Source organism: Ornithorhynchus anatinus, chromosome X1 (assembly GCF_004115215.2).
Source record: "Ornithorhynchus anatinus isolate Pmale09 chromosome X1, mOrnAna1.pri.v4, whole genome shotgun sequence".
Taxonomy (NCBI): Eukaryota; Metazoa; Chordata; class Mammalia; order Monotremata; family Ornithorhynchidae; genus Ornithorhynchus; species Ornithorhynchus anatinus.
Window position 1 is genome coordinate 70,457,209 of NC_041749.1, and position 13,057 is coordinate 70,470,265.

Here is a 13,057-nt window from a genome sequence, read left to right on the forward strand (position 1 = left end):
TATGGCATTCTGTACTCCTATTTTAATGCTCAACAGGGAGTGTCCCAACTTTCTTTTTCAACATTAGGACAGGGACTCTTAATTCTGTTTCGGACTATTGTAATGCTGATAATGATCACGTCCAAAGAACAAAGGAAAAAAAATCCTGTGTGTGTGCGCGTTTGTGGTATAGTTATACCACCTACTTGGACCCTTAGATATATTTTGTTTCTGATTGGTTTGCCTTACTCCCCTCCCCAAATTTAAACAATGGTGCCCCCTGGTGGCATTGCTTCACCCAACTATGTCTTAGTAAAAAGTTACGCTCCTGAAACAATTTGTTTACACATATTTCACCTCAAGTTAATTAGAAAGGTGTTTTTTTTCCCCTCCTGAGGAATTGAGTGCCGAAGTGAAGCAATAGGGTCAAAGGTTAAGTTATAAAATCCAACTTTGAACACAGCATTTAGAGATCACACCTACCTATGCTGTGGTATTCTCTAATGGCTTTCTTTTAAAGATTCTCTAACTGTACTGTAAACAAAATTTCAAGAAACAGATATTTCACAGATTAAAGGGAAAAATAAAATCATACTAATTTCCTGATTAGTTGAGTACCTTGTAAAGCAGTTAGTCGTTCATTGGTGAAGTCATTATCTGCTTGCAAAGCTTCTATTTTTGCTTGGAGCTCTTGTTCTTTTTCTTCCATTTCATCTAGTTTATGCTGTAATTCCTTTTTTTCAGCTAGTCCCTTCTGCTGTATTTCCTCTTGCCTTCCTTCTACTAGCTGTTCAAAAAACAAAAATTAAGTTTGCAATTACCCAAGGTAAACTTGCTACAATATGCATAAATGACAACTTAAAAAAAAATAATCTTACATTTTCAACCCTTTTCAAAATCCACCCTTTTTAGGGAAGATGCACAAGGCTACTGAACCTCATTTAGACTACTTTTCAGAGATGATTTCAAGCTAATGTCTCCCTTTGGTCTAATTTTGTACATAAAAAATGGATCCAGAGGTAGTAAGGAACAGCATTCCCAGAACCCACCTTTCAAGCAGAAAGAGTACCTACCTATACAACTCCCCTCTCTCCCTAGTTGCCGCACACTCAGAACAGGTGTCGGGGGAGGAGGAGGAGGAGGAGGCCAGTTAAAAACACCATGCCTTTCCAAATTTCTCAGAGTCCATTTACTGGCAAGAAGAGAAACCAAACAGCACCCTCCACCCATTAAAAAAAAAAACAAAACAAAAAACAAGGGCAAGGACTGCCCTTGGTTTTGGGTTTCCTGGGCTATGGTTTGTTCCGATGGCAATGTGCTTTTTGCTTTAGCAACAAATATCCATAATTAATATCATGAACTTTTGTTCTATTTTCTTTATTGCAGAATGAGATAACTCTTTAAAAAGTCTTTCCTCAAAGGCTACTACTTCTTTCAAATTATATTTCCTAATTCTACTTTATCTTCCCTAAATATCTGAGTCTGTTTTCTTGCTTATTTCACAACTCATCACATTCATCTTCTCCCTTTTTGAGCTAATTAGAACTACATAGATGGCCTAACATAAAAAGAAACCATTTTCTACCAATTCTTCCTTCCCTGCACTGAATAACTCATTTCTTGAATTTCTGATTTGACCTTCACTTATCTCAAACACTTTTTAACTTTTAACTTCTCCTTCCTTTGGACTAATAATACCCCCTTCTCCCCCCTCACTCCCCTAGTTCAATTTTTTTCATTTACACTCAAGATTCATTCCTTGTCTTTCACATCTCCATATCTTTGAAATTACCTGCCTCCCTTCTTTCTCTTTCACAAAAGGATGAAAAAATTAGACTAATCTGTCACCCTTCCTACTTAACAATAAGAATTTTCCTGTGGGGACTGTGGAAAGCTCTGACCACTAGGATTTCTGGTACCCTCCAATACATAAGCATATTGGTCCACGGATTCCTCAAAGTCAAGCCTTGACCCAGCAGGATAGTCAAAATGATCAAAATATGTTTGTGCCTGATGGTAGGGAGGTGACTAAGTACAGTTCCCTTGGAGGCCTGTTGCATGATATCGTCCCTTGAAGTCAAAGCAGGGCTGTCTTGGACAGCACATGGTAGGCAAAGGGTCTGCTAACCTGATTAGCCAGCGGTTCTCTCTTTTTCAGCAGCTAGCGGTAGAACAGTACTTCCAGAACTTTGACTCACTGGCTCTTCCAATTTCCCTAGCATGTTAAAGTTTTTCCTGTGGTACAATTTTATAGTTTCAGCATAATGTAATTTTAATACCACACCATTTTAATACCGTTAATTCTCAAACTTGTGGTAAAGAGGGGTAAAATGGGTAGCATGGATTAATCTCATTTTATCCACTGTTTCAATATTTTCTTTCACCAAAGATTCTCATAATCAGCCCCAATTTAATTTTACTTTGTCCCTGCTCAACCCCTTATGACACCCTTGTAGCAAATAAGCAATGAACTGGCAGATGGCCTGGTAAATACAGCATGGGCCTGGGATTCAGAAGGTCCTAGGTTCTAATCCAGGCTTTGCCACTTGTCTGCTGTATGACCTTGAGCAAGTCACTTCATTTCTCTGTGCCTCAGCTATCTCATCTGTAAGATGGGGTTCAAGACTGTGAGCCCCATGTGGGCCAGGGACCGCGTCTAACCTAATTAGCTTGTATCTACCCCAGCGCTTAGTACAGTGCCTGGCACATAGTAAGTGCCTAACAAATACAAAGAAAAAAGGGGAAGGGTGAAATAAGGGACCTGAACGACCACAAAGTTTGGTCATCATTCCATAAAGAACTGCTTGTTACAGAACAAAACTTTACATAAAACTAAAAGATGTTCAAAACATAATTTAACAAAGCATCTACATTTTACAGACATACAACCGGGGTTCTAAATGATCACTATACATAAAATCAGGAGATACGTCATACAATAATTACTGATGTAGCCCAAAATCCAAAAGCCCTGACATTATGCACAATCGTTACCAAAAAAAATCAATTCCCTGCTTGCCCCCTACTCTCCTTCTGCCATTCAGTTCTTGCCCTGTTCTATTCTGAACAGTTTTCCTGCCAAAAAGACTCCAAATTTGATTCCTCCCTTATTTTACCCATAATCCCCCTCACTTTTTTTTAAACCAATAAATAATAATAATAATAATGTTGGTATTTGTAAAGCGCTTACTATGTGCCGAGCACTGTTCTAAGCGCTGGGGTAGATACAGGGTAATCAGGTTGTCCCACGTGAGGCTCACAGTTAATCCCCATTTTACAGATGAGGTAACAGGCACAGAGAAGTGAAGTGACTTGCCCACAGTCACACAGCTGACAAGTGGCAGAGCCAGGAGTTGAACCCATGACCTCTGACTCCGAAGCCCAGGCTCTTTCCACTGAGCCACGCTGCTTCCCCAGCCAAGCCGTGCCTTACTCAAAAGAACAGCAGCATGGCGTAGTGGATGGAGCATGGGCCTGGGAGTCAGAAGGTCATGGGTTCTAATCCCGGCTCTGCCACTTGTCTGCTGTGTGACCTAAGGCAAGTGACTTCACTGGGCCTCAGTTACCTCATCTGTAAAATGGGGATTGAGATTGTGAACCCACGTGGGACAGGGACTGTGTCTATCCTGATTTACTTGTATTCAACTTTAGCACTTAGTACAGTGCCTGTACATAGTAAGTGCTTAACAAATCCATAATAAGACTTAAAAAAAAAAAATTTGCTGATAAACTTCCCTTTGCTCCCAGCTCCTGGTTGGTAGCATCAGTGAGCAAGCATACAGAGACAGGAGGGTTGGTTAATCCCCACAGGCTTGGGAGGGAAGGGAGAGGAGAGAAGGGAGGGACACAGGCATGTCAGCAGCTGCAATAAGAGATGGAAGCTCCTGTGGAGTCCAGGAGGTCTAGCAGGGAGGGAGAGGGGAAGGAACTGTGGAGGCCACTACAGAGTCCATAGAGCCGGGGAGAGAGGAGAGAGCATGAGTGCACCAAGGTAAAATGGAGCTCAGGGTTGGGATCCAGCTGCCTGAAACCAGGGTTGGGGTAAAAGGATAAGAAAAGTCCCTAGGAATAGTGGGGGGGTGGCGAGGAGAGGAGAGGAACTCCTACAGATCAACTGCTGCAGCTCCAGACTTTTTTTTCCCCTTACACCCTAGTCCCCTCGCTCTGATCCCCCCCATGGCCAGCACCCCTCCTCACCCGCATCCCCACAGGCCAGCCTTCCTCAGGTCACTCCCATACAACCTCTCCCCACCCCTTGTGCTGCTCCCCCTGCCTGCCCTCCGCCCCCCAATCAGCTCACTCCCATTCAACTCTTTCCTACTCTTCACAACAATCCACACGGCACGCACTCTTCCTACAGCCTCAGCCAAGTGCAGCCTGTGGAACCCCTGCTCCATCATGGGGAAGCTTCCCTTCAGCCTTGACCTGTTCCTAATAACAGTAATAATACTAATAATGGTATTTGTTACGCGCTTACTATGAGCGAAGCACTGTTTTAAGTACTGGGGTAGAGACAAGTTAATTGGGTTGGACAAAATCCCTGTCCCTCATGGGGCTCACACTCTTAATCCCCATTTTGCAAATGAGATAGATAACAAACACAGAGATGTTAGGTGACTTGCCCAAGGTCACACAGCAGACATGTGGCAGAGCCAGGATTATAACCCAGGCCCTTCCGACTCCCAGGCCCGTGCTCTATCCACTAAGCCACGTGGCTTCTCTGCTCTTCCTCACCATCACTGAAACCTGGATCTGCCCAGATGACATGGTCTCCCTTTGTCACTCTCTCCAGAGGAAGCCTCATCTTCTGCCACTCCCCAAGACTCAGAGGGAAAGGAGGAATAATAATGATGATAATAATAATAATGGTATTTGTTAAGCGTGTACTATGTGCCAAGCACTGTTCTAAGGGTGGGGGTAGATATAAGGTAATCAGGTTGTCCCACATGGGGCTCACAGTCTTAATTCCCATTTTACAGATGAGGTAGCTGAGGCAAAGAGAATAATAATAATAATGTTGGTATTTGTTAAGCGCTTACTATGTGCAGAGCACTGTTCTAAGTGCTGGGGTAAATACAGGGTAATCAGATTGTCCCATGTGAGGCTCACATTTAATCCCCATTTTACACGAGGTAACTGAGGCACAGAGAAGTTGAGTGGCTTGCCCAAAGCCACGCAGCAGTGGTGGAGTTGGGATTCGAACCCATGTCCTCTGACTCCCAAGCCCATGCTCTTTCCACTGAGTCACGCCGCTTAGTGGAAGTAAGCAGTTTCCTTCTCACTCCCCAATGCCGCTTTTGCACCATTCCACCTCCCCGATCCCTCTCTTTCCCTTCCTTCGAAGCCCCATATCATGTGCCTCCACCATCCACTCAAGATACTAGTCACGGTCACCTACCACCCCCCAGACCCCATCTCCAACTTCTTGAACTATTTTGATCCCTTTCTTACCTTCCTTCTCCACCACTATATTGAGCCTTGGGGACTTCAATATCCATACAGATGTTCCCAATGACCCTTCCACTGCCCACTTTCTATCATTCCTCAACTCCACTGACCTCCTGCTCCACCCCACCTTACCCACTCACCAACTCGGACACACAATTGATCTCATCATCACTCGTCACTCTACAATCTCCTCCCTCACCAACTCTGAAATCCCGTTATCTGACCATAACCTCCTCACCTGCCTTCTCCCCCACACACCTCATCCCTGCAAATCTGTCCTGTTCCCCCACAGAGACCTCCGGTCTTTCGACCCCATCCAATTCTCTCAAGTCCTCACACTCTAGTCTCCATATCCAAACTACCTACTCTTGATGACCAAACTGAAGTTCTCAACACCTCTCTCTCTACTGAACTCAACTTCACTTGCTCCCTTATCCCTTTCATTTCACACCACTAATCCACACCCCTGGGTCACTGCCAGAGTCTGCTTCCTTTACTCCTATGCACAAGCTGCACAATGTTGCTGGCAGAAGTCTAGATATCAGGCTGACCTCCAGTCTGGCTTCCATCCCCTTCACTCCAGAGAAACCACCCTCTCAAAGGTCACCAATGATCTCCTTCTTGCCAAATCCAATGGCCTCTACTCCATCCTAATCCTCCTCGACCTCTCAGCTGCCTTCGACACTGTCAATCACCCCCTTCTCCTGGAAACATTACCCAACCTCGGCTTCAGTGGCACTGTCCTCTCCCGGTTCTCCACCTATCTCTCTGACCACTCAGTCTCAGGCTCTTTTACAGGTTCCTCCTCTGCCTCCCATCCCCTCAAGGTTCAGTTCTGAGTCCCTTTCTACACTCATTCCCTTGGAGAATGCATTCGCTCCCACGGCTTCAACTACCACCTCTGTGCAAATGTTTCTCAAATCTACATCTCCAGCCCTGATCTCTCGCCTTCTCAGCAGCTGCAGAGAAGCAGCGTGGCTCAGTGGAAAGAGTCTGGGCTTCAGAGTCAGAGGTCATGGGTTCGACTCCCGGCTCTGCCACTTGTCAGCTGTGTGACTGTGGGCAAGTCACTTAACTTCTCTCTGCCTCAGTCACCTCATCTGTAAAATGGGGATTAACTGTGAGCCTCACATGGGACAACCTGATTACCCTGTCTCTCCCCCAGCGCTTAGAACAGTGCTGTGCACATAGTAAGCGCTTAACCAATACCAACATTATTATTATTATTATTTTCCATTTCCTCCAGCCTTCGAGACATCTCTACTTGGATGTCTTGCTGTCACCTCAAACATGTCTAAAACAGAACTCCTTATCTTCCCACCCAAACCCTGCCCTCCCTTTAACTTTCCCATCACTGTAGACAGCACCCACCATCCTTCCTGTCTCACAATCCTGTAACATTGGCGTTATCCTTGACTTATCTTTATCATTCAACCCACACACTCAATCCATCACTAAATCCCCTCGGTTCAACCTTCACAACATTGCCAAAATCTGCCTTTTCCTCTCCATCCCAGCACTTATCCTATCCCGCCTTGATCACTGTATCAGCCTCCTTGCTGACCTACCCTGCCTCCTGTCTCTCCCCACTTCTGTCCATACTTAACTCTGCTGCCCAGATCATTTTTCTACAAAAACATTCAGTTGTTTCCCCACTCCTCAAGAACCTCCAGTGGTTGTCCATCCACCTCCACAAACAGACACCCCTTTAAAGCACTCCATCATCTTGCAGCGTGGCCTAGTGGAAAGAGCATGGGCCTGGGAGTCAGAGGACCTGGGTTCTAATCCCAACTCTGCCAATTGCTCTGCCAACTGCTTGCTGTGTGACCTTGGGCAAGTCACTTAACTTCTCTGTGTATCAGTTTCCTCAACTGTAAAGTCCCAGTGCCTGTTCTCCCTCCTACTTCAGATTGTGAGCCCTCATGTGAGATGGGGACTGTGTCTGACCTAATTAACTTGTATCTACGCCAGTGCTTAGAACAGTATTTTACACATAGTTAAGTGGTTAATAAGTACCATAAAAAAAACCCAACAAACCATGCCCCCTCCTAGCTTACGTTGCTGGTTTCCCATAACAACCCAGCCCGCACACTTCGCTCCTCTAACGCTAACCTACTCACTGTACCTCAATCTCGTTTATAATGAATATGGTATTTGTTAAGCACATACTATGGGTCAGGCACTGTACTAAGCACTTGGTGGATACAAGCAAATTGGGTTGGACACAGTCCCTGTCCCACGTGGGGCTCATAGTCTTGATCCTGATTTTAGAGATGAGGTAACTGAGGCACATAAGTTAAGTGACTTGCCCAAGGTCACACAAAACATAAGCAGCAGAGCCAAGATTAGAACCCATGACCTCCTGACTCCAAAGCCCGTGCTCCATCCACTACGCCATGCTGCTTCTCAAAAGTGTGTACTTTTTATTTACTTGTAATGCTCAGTCACCCTGTCAGAATAGAAAACTACCAAATTACACCCAAGTCTTTGGGAAAACATATCCCACAATCGATAATTCAAATACAACGATATCTTCAAGGAACATATTACCTTTGAATCCTGGGGTACACCTATATTAGGTTCTGGAAGAGCCATCTTAAGATCCTTTTGGATAAAGCTACAACATACCTTTAGCTTGTCAGAGAGATCTTTAATTTCATTGACTGCTCCATTATATTTATTGGCCAATTCTCTTAATTCTTCCTGAGTCCTTTCATTCATTTCTTTTAGGTGCGTACATTCATCTTCAGTGTTACTCAGACTTCGCTAGAATGAAAAGGTTAAATATTGTCAATGCAATTCTGTGAAATACACTAAATATGTATACTGTTATAACCTGGTTCGTACTCTTCACTGACTTCATGGAAATAGCGTGAGATGTATAAGAATGTTAAATGAAGTATAGTTTCCCTCAGATTTGTGTGAATAAGTAAATTTTTAATTTTCAAAGCATTATCTTTCACCTCCTATTCAACCCAAAGGCACCTTATGCTAACACACTAGAGATGTGTAATTATCTATGCTAAGTCTGTCCTTAATGCTAAATTGAAATAAGCTCTAAATAGTTAATCAAGTCAAAATACTTCAAAGGTATAGGACAACAGCAAGGAAGGTGTTTAAGCCAAAATTAACTTTGCAACATTATCTGCAGAAGAGTGGCTAACTGGGGATGGTTGTACATGAATTTTATTCAATCTTCCACTACTATTTCCTAGAGAAATTTATCACTAATATTCAATAGCAAAAGGTAGCTGGCAAACTATACACCAAAACTACAATAACTGCATCTTAAAATGCAAACCCAAAAAACCTGTGAGATTGATGGAGTGAAAAGTAGGAACAGTATGAAAACAACAGTAAAAATATATTTATTGGTTAAAATTAAGGCAGTCACCTAGACTGTGAGATCTCCAGGATCAATGCAAATGAAAAATTGTACCTGATCGCCTTTCCCCAAAAGGAGTAACATTAATGAAATGGGTCATCTTTATTTATCCCACATTGCATTTTCCAAAGCAAGTGATCATCTGCCAGTTTATCAAGTATGGTAATTTTAAATGTTTTTCTTCCTGAATTTAAGACCCTAGGCCTACTAATGTGAAATGGCTATTTTTACATTCCTAATACGTTGAAAAGGAGCATGTTGATAAAATCCAGCTTCAAGGCCAGGTACACTGAAAACTATGAGAATAAGGAGTTAATGAACAGTAGTCCTGACCAGATGCTCAAACACGGGGAGAATGTGGAGCTGTAGGATTGAATATCAATGGAGAAGGGAGTTCAGATGAGGTAACTCCATGTAGCATTATCCTACTCATCATCAGACGAAAACTTTAGCTCCTGCATGCAAAGCACTACTAAGAACTTGAAGAATGTACAAAAAATGTACGGGATGTGATCTGCCTTCAAGTAACTTCTGATGTATTGGGGGAGGTGGCAGACAAAAATTTGACAGGTAGACAATAGTTAAAACTGTGGAAAAAATAGATATCAAGTAGAACATTTACCCTGAATAAAAAAGTACATAATGTACCTGAGTTCTGGAGTGAGTGATGGAATGGCATGATGGAGAAAGTAAGAGCATTAAATCACAGAATGCTTCCTAGAGGTGGCAGCTCTTTAGGAGTGTTAGGAAGGAGGGGAGGGCCATGGTTTGCCCCTACTGGGATCATCCCTCCTCTCCTTCAGAGAACTCTTAAAGAAAGGAACAAAGGCCTAAGCAACAGGGCAAAGGCAACAGAACCTAAAGCACTCTAGAAGGTGGTCAGTTAGGAGGATATTCCTGTGAAATCCTTTCAGCTCCAGCCCAGTTGATTGGACCACCTCAATTCCTGTGCTCCAAACCCACACTTCTGTTTCATGAGATTATGGTATTAACAAGTCCTAAGAACTATCTCCAATTGCCAGTGTGCTGATGATTATTTTTTGTGTGGCTACTAAATTACCAAACTATAGTTCACTCAGGTCTAAATTTCTGTTTCTGGATTGTAGAGCTGAGAAAAGCTTATTGAAAGATACTGTTACTGCTGACAATTCTTACTTGAAAGATGATATATTCATACAAATAAAAACTTTCAAAACCATAAATACCTCTACTTCAGATAGTTTCCTGGCCACTTCAATTTTCTCCTGAAGGACCCGCCTCAGGGACTCTTTGGCAGTTGTCTCATAGTTGTGTTTGTCTTCCTGTAATGCTACAAGTTCCTTCCGTAAACTATCTTCTGTTTGATTCTACAAGTAAAAATGAGGACAAAAATAACTATTTTCACAAACGGCTTTAATATTGAGAATTGCTGTTCAATTAAAACGTACTGCTCCCTTTAAAAAAAAAAAAACTGCAAATACTGTCATGTAGAATTCAAATATATTAGCAAATAAATGTACACACTGTTTTTCACTTCAGCCTATGACCAGAAAAGTTGAAAACAAAAGGCAATTTGACATCAAGCTCAAAAACTATTATTTTATTCTGCAAGCAACATTAATACAGACTATGAAACTCTCCCCAAACTGGATTTTGCCTTTGCAATTGTAAAAAATATGACGATATATTTTCAACAATTCTTTTTTACAATAATGAAGTGATTGTGGAAAAGTAGTTTTTAGTATGGCTATTCAGAATTACATTTTTAAAAGTCATCTCATTTGTGATACCTACTTTAGAACATGCCTGTAACTGGTTTCCCATAACTTCTAACCGTGAAAGCAGCCTATCTTCATCTATTAAAGCCTGTTGGAGAACAAATTAATCAAATTAATTTCTACTAATTGTATAAATACATTTAATTTTTCAATGAAAAAAAGTTCACTTTTTTTGTGGAATAGAGAGCATTGAAGGTATAGAATAATCAAGATACCCCTGCTACAATGGACATTCTGTATGTTGGGATTGATGGCTACAAAACACAATTATGCATCTTCCTTCACTTGCGATTATTTGCTAGAAATAAATATGTAGTTGAACATGTAAAAACAAAGCCGGCTGTGGATACCTGCCAACTAGTATCTGAAGCCTCCTGGGTGATGGCTAACAGTCGCTGAAGAGTGGCCAGCTTCTGTTCCAACATCTGTTCCCGATGTAAGGCCTCCTATGAACGAGATCATAAACATGGAATAAGCATAGGCAAACCTCAAGGGCATTGGCCTACAAAATAACTCTCAGCACCTACAAAAACATTTTAATGTAATAACTAGATGGTGGCGATGTTCCTTATAATTGTCGGGCTCTTTTCATCATCGACTCAGTTGTACTAAGGTCAAACCACTACACTGAGAAGAACTGTGGTACCTTTGTACTAAGCGCTGGAACAGATACAAGATAATCACGACAAGACACGGTTCCGGTCCCACATGGGACTCAGACTCTAAGGGGGAGGGAGGACAGGTACTGAATCCCCATTTTACAGATGAGGATACTGAGGGCACAGAGAAGTTACGTGACTGGCCCAAGATCCAACAGCAGCAAGTAGCAGAGCCAGAATTAGAACCCAGGTCCCCTGATTCCCAGACCTGAGCTCTATCCACTAAGCCGTGTGGCCTCTCACTACTGGTTTGGATTCTAAAGCCCTATGTTTCCAACCACAAAAATATGTCATATTTAAGAAGAATATTAAAGACTGTGAGCCCCATGCAGGACAGGAACTATGTCCAACCCAATTTGCTTGTATCCACCCCAGCGCTTACTACGGTGCTTGGCACATAGTAAGAGATTAACAAATACCACAATTATTCAGAACTCAGAACTTTGTAATTGTCAAAACTTTAAAAAAAAGAGGTAGAATCACTATTAAATGTCACTGCATGAGTGACAGGATAGGTTTTTAAGGTACAATGCTATTTCCAAGAAGGTAAGAGTGTTCTATAGATGACTTTAAAAACAAAACCTTTCCCCTTCGAAGTAAGCACTAGCTTACGAATGTAAAAATGAACTAAAATCCTACTCAGGTTATACTAAAATGGCCACCCTAAAACATCTACTACAAATTATGAATTCAAAGAAGTTTATTTTAAAATAGCTCTGCCTCTGCAACTGAATATATTAGAGAGAAAAAAGACAATTAGATCCCATTTGAGCTCTAGTAGCAGGGCTGACAGACGCATCTGGAACGTTTACAGAAATTTGGATTCCGGTCCTGCCCATTCCCAGGCAGTTTACCATGATGATTTAAACACTCTCCATAATAAGCAAGAGGCCAAGACACAGGTTAACAAAGTCTTCGCTGGTTTTAGGGGCCATGGGAGTTAAGTAAAGAGGAACTTGAGGAGAATGATATAAGGCAGCAACAACTTCTCTCCAAGTGGCTGCTCAAATCCAGCCAAATAGTCGCCATTTGTCATCATTTGGGGCTTCCCCTTCACTAGGTGTCCAAGTTGCTGAAGCTTCCACACTCTTCAGGGACTGGCTTTGTTACAGTTCATTCTTTTTTATTTTTATCTATATACGTTTACCCATCATTTTAGAAGATTACATCACAATTGGTGAAATGTATCTATGGGCACATGATAGATTGTGAGCTGTGAGACCTTGGGCAAGTCACTTAACTTTCCTCTGTGTCTCAGTTCCCTCATCCGCAAAATGGGGATTCAATACCTCTTCTTCATCCTGCTTAGACTGTGAGCCCCAAGTGGGACCTGACAATCTTTCATCTACCACAGTGCTAGGCACATTGTAAGTGCTTAACCAAACCACAATTCTTATTATTACATTTCTTACAGTGAAGGATATACAATACACTTCCAGGTGTATTATTTTAAAAAACTTAGCACCTGATGTTCAGATGGTCAAAATATTCCAAGTTCATCTTGCAAGAAAGAGAAGCCTTTTCCTTAGTCTTTTTGTATCTAATTTTAGATTACTTCCACTAGAGGGTGTAATTTAACCAGCTCTAATTCAATGCAGTTTTAACATCAAGTTGTTCGGTCAATACATATTTGAGTACAGTACTACTTGTGAGCAAATGAGTCACATTATTCCCCTAAATGTAGAATGTATATCACTGAAAAGAGACATAACAATAGTGCTGTCAAATGAAAATAGGTAATCAAACCAAAACAATAAAATCAATGGTGAGAATGGAAAAAATGCAGAAAAAAGGAGAAAAATATTTAGTATACGAAATCATCTCCCTTA

The 13,057-nt window shown here is 41.9% G+C and overlaps 1 protein-coding gene across 27 annotated transcripts in view; it reads right to left on the reverse strand.

Moving 5' to 3' along the window:
* The window catches only part of LOC100084433 (sarcolemma associated protein), a 139,378-nt gene that overhangs the window by 48,035 nt on the left and 78,286 nt on the right, over positions 1 to 13,057 (reverse strand). For all 27 annotated transcript variants that reach the window (XM_029050616.2, XM_029050631.2, XM_029050629.2 and 24 more), the window contains 5 exons: positions 10,920 to 11,015; positions 10,586 to 10,657; positions 10,018 to 10,158; positions 8,056 to 8,193; positions 598 to 766 (listed from right to left, as the gene is read on the reverse strand). In XM_029050616.2, the coding sequence (XP_028906449.1) occupies positions 598 to 766; positions 8,056 to 8,193; positions 10,018 to 10,158; positions 10,586 to 10,657; positions 10,920 to 11,015 (616 nt within the window). The remainder of the gene's footprint in view (positions 1 to 597; positions 767 to 8,055; positions 8,194 to 10,017; positions 10,159 to 10,585; positions 10,658 to 10,919; positions 11,016 to 13,057) is intronic.